The sequence below is a fragment of the Lipotes vexillifer genome, unplaced genomic scaffold, assembly GCF_000442215.2.
Source record: "Lipotes vexillifer unplaced genomic scaffold, Lipotes_vexillifer_v1.1 scaffold23, whole genome shotgun sequence".
Classification (NCBI taxonomy): Eukaryota; Metazoa; Chordata; class Mammalia; order Artiodactyla; family Lipotidae; genus Lipotes; species Lipotes vexillifer.
Genome location: NW_006796283.1, coordinates 4,062,777 through 4,068,068, shown reverse-complemented (window position 1 = coordinate 4,068,068; position 5,292 = coordinate 4,062,777). Strand labels below are relative to the sequence as shown.

At 61.0% G+C, this 5,292-nt stretch overlaps 1 protein-coding gene across 1 annotated transcript in view; it reads right to left on the bottom strand.

The window, feature by feature from the left end:
- Positions 1 to 5,292, bottom strand: part of CPNE7 (copine 7) — a 19,185-nt gene that overhangs the window by 4,981 nt on the left and 8,912 nt on the right. Inside the window, 4 exon segments of the mRNA XM_007468480.1 lie at positions 2,118 to 2,166; positions 2,169 to 2,238; positions 2,758 to 2,797; positions 2,799 to 2,989. Coding sequence (XP_007468542.1) covers positions 2,118 to 2,166; positions 2,169 to 2,238; positions 2,758 to 2,797; positions 2,799 to 2,989 — 350 coding nt within the window.

The following is a 5,292-nucleotide window of genomic DNA, read 5'->3' as shown; positions in this document are numbered from 1 at the left end:
GAAGAGCGGATCCACATGGCCCCAGCACCATTTCTTGGTCCACCTCCTCTATGCCGGCTTCCTCCTCAGGCCTTGCCCACGTGGCAGCAGTGGTCACCAGCTGCTCCTGGGTCCCATCCCATCAACTTAGCAACCTGCAGGAAAATCTCAGGACCTAGTCTCATTGTCCAGCCAGGTGGAGTGCCCACCCAGAGCCAATCACAGTGGCCAGGGAACAGCACGCTCGCTGATTGGCCAGGCCTGGGTCGTGTCCACCCTGGATGTGGACAGTGGTCCAGGCCCACGAAATACATGGACTGAGAGACGGCCCCCAAAGGAAGGAGGTGGGAACGGATGCCGGGCCGGCAAGACCAGTCAGTGCCCGTCTGAACCGCCCCTGGGGCAGTAATCACTTTATTATTTTCTGCCTGTGGGCAGAGGTGGCCGCCTTCTCAGGCTGGGCACCGGCTGGTAAAATCACCACACCTGTGCAGCTGAGCCAGCTGATACCTTCCTGCCCCCACCTCCCTCAGCAGCCCCCCTACACCTGCACGTGCCCAGGCGAACCACCCACTGGCCGGGCCCCACAACTGCCCCCCATCGTCCTCACGTCCACACCTCCTCTGGCCCCAGGAGGGCATCCTCTGAGGGCTGCCCCCCCCCACCCTTGACACGCGACTGCTCTCTGCTTCTTGTCGGCCAGAGGTGAGAGGCTGGGGCCTCACACCTCGGCCCCCTCCCTGCTCCACGTGCTCTGGGAGAGGCTACATCCCACCAAGGCGACAGCTCCCGGGGCCATCATGGCCGCCCCTGTGCTGTGCATGGACCCCTCCCATTCTTCTTGGCTTCTGCCTCTCCAGGGAGCTCAGCTGACCAGCCTCTGCTGGCTTCGCCGGGCCCAGGAACTGTCCATGGCTTTCTGCCGCTGAAATGGCAACCCACTCCCACAGGACTCAGCGGCTGGGCTGCTGCTGGCTCACCCTCGCTGCTCGGGACCACGTCACCGCCGCTCTGCAGCCCTGCTGCCTCCCAGATGTGGATGGAAGGGCTGCTGTTTGGGTGTCCTCACATCCCCAAAGAGACCAATATCGGCCCTTCTGGAATTCAGCGGTAGCCAGGTTACCATGGCGATGCCCACTATCCCCGCTGAACGGGAGATGAATCAGGAGCTAAAAATAGGCCCCCAGAGTGGATGGATGGACGGATGGAAGGGTGGGTAGGCCTAGATTCAGGGTCGGAACAGTTTGTTTCTCCCCGACAAGATAATTTAGGGGAAATCTCAATTGGAAATCCACCCCCAGAGGGCTGGGAGGCGCTGGCAGGTGGTGACCCCTCCCCTGACAGAGCCCATAGCATGCAGCCCCCAGTGCATCCTCATAGTGCCCAGTGTATGCAGCCCTTCCCCACCCCAGCCTGGCTGCTGCAGATTTCAGGCAGGGTATCACAGGAGCCAAGAGGAGGCTGCTCGGGGAGAGGTGGCCATCGCACCGTCTGGCCCTTCCCACGGTCAAGCAATGGCCCCCTGCACCCTTTCACTCCTGGGAGGGCCCTTGGTTCAGTCCAGGAAGGAGCTGGTGAGCCTGACTAGAAGCCCCCGGCTCCAGTGTGGGAGCTGCAGGGCACACATGCACCGCCCCATCCCTCCAGGGGTTGCAGGCCTCTGCTTGGGGGGCAGTAAAGGCACAAAGCAGCTGCGAAGACAAGATGACACTTTATTCTGCCTAAGCCTCCTGCCCCCACCCCCAGAGACCCCACAGACACAGAGAGACAAGGGGATGCAGCTGGGACAAAGAGGAATCTGGCTATAGGGATGGGTGTCCGGGGGCGTCTAGGTTTTCTCAGAGACAGGACTCTGCCTGCTGCCCCCTCCCCCATGAAGATCAGCTGCGAAAGCAGGAATCCCCCAGACCCCCCACCCCCACCCACCAGGCTCAGGCAGGGTCAGGCGTGCCCAGGGGGACCTGTCCCTCCTTCAGCCCTGGAGCCTGGAGGGAGGCTGGCCCACCAGGCAGCAGGGTCACAGGAGCCAATGGTGGGTGTGTGCTGGGGGACGGAAGGCCCCTGGGCAGTCGGGGTGGAGGGTGCTACAGACAGATGGTGGACACAGTCCTGGCCGGCCCCCTACCGTGTGTCCTCACGGAGCAGAGCCCGGGCTGCTCTCGCCGAGGTCTCTCAGAGGCATTCCTTGTGGCTTTAATACTCAACCAGCTGCCTGGGCACCTCGGCAAGCACACGCTTGGCCAGCGCCACGGGGGACGCCTGTGGGTGGGGACAGTGTGCCTCCAGCCGGCTTCCCATCCCCCAGCCCCCTCCCCTAGAGCCGCCATTCATACCATGACCTCCACCCCGTATGGGTCGTGCACCAGCTCCTGGGACCACGACCAGGAATTCACCCAGTGGGCGGCCGGGTGAGCTTGCGCTAACGATGAGAACGCAGTCGCTGGGCAGTCCGCCCGCACTGGCACTGCGGTGGCACAGGTGGGCCCCTCTGGGTCGGTATGACCCTGCTCTGGGCACGGGGCAAAGTGGCTGAGGCAGGAGGGGAGGCCCAAGTCCCCAGTGAAGCTGTGAGCGTGTGTCCACAGGACAGGCAGTTCTTTCCACATCACAAAGGGAGCGGGGAGCTGCCTGAGAGGAGCCCTGCCCTCCGGGGGCATCCATGTGACACTTCCCTATTGCAAAAGTTTCTAGGGGCCGAAAGCTGCTCAGAACGGCGGGAGGCCCGGGGCCCCAATGCGCTGCCCGAGGGACCCGCCCGACCACCCGCCCAGCACTCACGTTCTTGAGCTCCCAGAAGGGCCCAAACTTCAAGATGTCAGAGGGCAGGATCGCCCCGTGGGGAGCACAGGACACCACTGTCGCCGTCGAGGACCTGCATGTTGGTGAAGTCGGCGTTGCCCGTCCCCACGATGATAGACACGGGCAGGTGGGAGGCACGCAGGATGGCCTCACGCATGTCCGCCATGTTGGTTGCCACGCCATTTGTCAGGATCAGCAGGATGTGGTATTGCTGGGGCCACAGTGACCCTTCAGGGCAGCTGCGTATCCCCTCACTCAAACTCCAAGTCCACCAACCAGATGGCCTGGGGGTGACCACGGTTTCCAAGCTTTTCTAAAAGCGTATTTGCTGAAGCGTAACCCATGCACGCACGCGTGCGCACACACACACGCACACACACATAATCACAACGAACCATGAGCACATGCTCTCTTTGACCCTGAAGCGGGTACTGGAATGGCCACACCTTATAGATGGGGAGACCGCAGCTGGGGGAGCCGGGGTTGACCCAGGTCTGAGGCCAGAGGACGAGAGGTCTGTGGGCCCTGGGTAGGAAGGGGCTCCCACACCCTGAAGAGTCGCTGAGATTCAAGGAACAGAGTTTGGAAAGGACACAGTCTGGTCCAGCCTGGCCCAGTGCCCAGTGCATCTGCAGAAGACAGACTGGGACTTGTTTCAAATAAAGGTCCATTTCCAGTGTGAAAAAGACAAAACCACTCAGAAATCGTTACTAAAAATCTGGATTAGAGAAAACATACAAGAGAAGAAGGAATCACCCTGGAAATGCAGCTCCTGGAAGGCCGGCCGGGCTGCCCACCAGTTGGCCCAGCCCCTGGCCCAGTGGGCACCCAGCACCGTGATGTCTCCAGAGAAAAGGAGCCAACCGACAGCCCAACAGGGGCACCCTCTCCCAGAGGGCTCCTCTCGGAGCCTGCAGACCAGGGGATGGGCAGTCTCCTGTCCACGGCTGGAGCACCCCCGCAGTGCCCAGCCCAGCCCTCAGCCCCACATGCCCTCCTCCCGCCCCCGAGAGGAGGGCCAGTTCTCCATTAACATCTCACAGCCCTGCGCTTGCCAGGGCAAACTCCACACCCTCGCCGCCTGGAACGGAAGCTTCACCTGAGCCCGGGGACCACGGCAGTCAGGGTCCCCAGAAGCGTCAGCAAGGAAGGACAGGGCTTCTCCATGGGACAAAAAGACGGCTGGGGGCAAACTTCAGGTGGGGGCACAGGGAAGTGGGTCCCGCGACACGCGCCCAGCATCCACCCGCATCCCCCTTGCTCAGCTAAGATGAAGGGTCCGAGCCCCAGCAAGGACAGAGGCAGGCCTGAGTGCCCCCAGAGGAATCAGAGAGGATATGGAGGCCACCACAAGGGCAAGGTCAGCAGACTCCAGCCAGGGGCCCTACGGGACACACACGCGGGTTTCTTCAGCAACGGGACCTCGTGAGAGAAGGCAGGGTCCCCAGCAGGATGGCCACACCCACTGTCAGGTGGAGGCCCTTATCTTAACCCTGTTCCTCCTGGAAAAGCCACCAGGACGTGGACGAGGCAGCTGGACACTTAATACTCGGGAAAGGACATCGTCTTTAAGTGTGATGATGGCATTGGAACCCTACTGTTTCTCTTTCAGAGGTTTATACTGCTGTTTACAGATGAAATTATGTGTCTGGGACTTGCTTCAAAACAATAGGAGAACATGACAACTGAATGTAACCCTTAACTCCAGACTGGATTCTGTGCCAGAAGTAACATTGTGATAGCCTTCTTATGGGGGCAATGAGTGAGAGCGAGTATGTTCTATAGGTTAAAGTATTGGATCTAAATTAAACTCCCTGAAATTGATATTTGTGCCGCGGTTACAGAAGAGAAGCCCCAGATCTGAGGTATAAAGGGCAAGGCTGCAACCCTGGCTTTGGGGTTCCATGCCAGGGAGAGCAACAGTCGGACAACGGGACCACGGGCGATCAGAGTCTGGGCGATGGCAAGTCACGAAGATGGAGCAAGGCTGAGAGGAAGAGCCCAGATCAGGAGACCAGGACACAGGATGGGCAGGTCCTGGGATGGCAGGGAACGTGGATATGCGGGGACAGATGGACTTGGGGGAGAGACAAGAGGACGGGGTCACCTGCAACGTGGGGCTCGAAAGCTGGACCGTGGTCGTGCACAGAGTGTCCTGGCCGCGAGCAGACCAACGTGGAGAACGTGGGGCGGGGGCGTTCAGGTCAGCAGCCTGCTCTCAAATGGTTCAGAAAGAAGACAATAGTAGCATATATAGGTGGAGGCGGGGGCGGGGGGGAGAAAGAGAGAAGAGGAGGGGGAAACAGGGCAAGGAGTCAATGATGGGGCTTCCCTGGTGGCGCAGCGGTTGGGAGTCCGCCTGCCGATGCAGGGGACGCGGGTTCGTGCCCCGGTCCGGGAGGATCCCACGTGCCGAGCGGCTGGGCCCATGAGCCGTGGCCGCTAAGCCTGTGCGTCCGGAGCCTGTGCTCCGCAACGGGAGAGGCTGCAGCAGTGAGAGGCCCGCGTACTGCA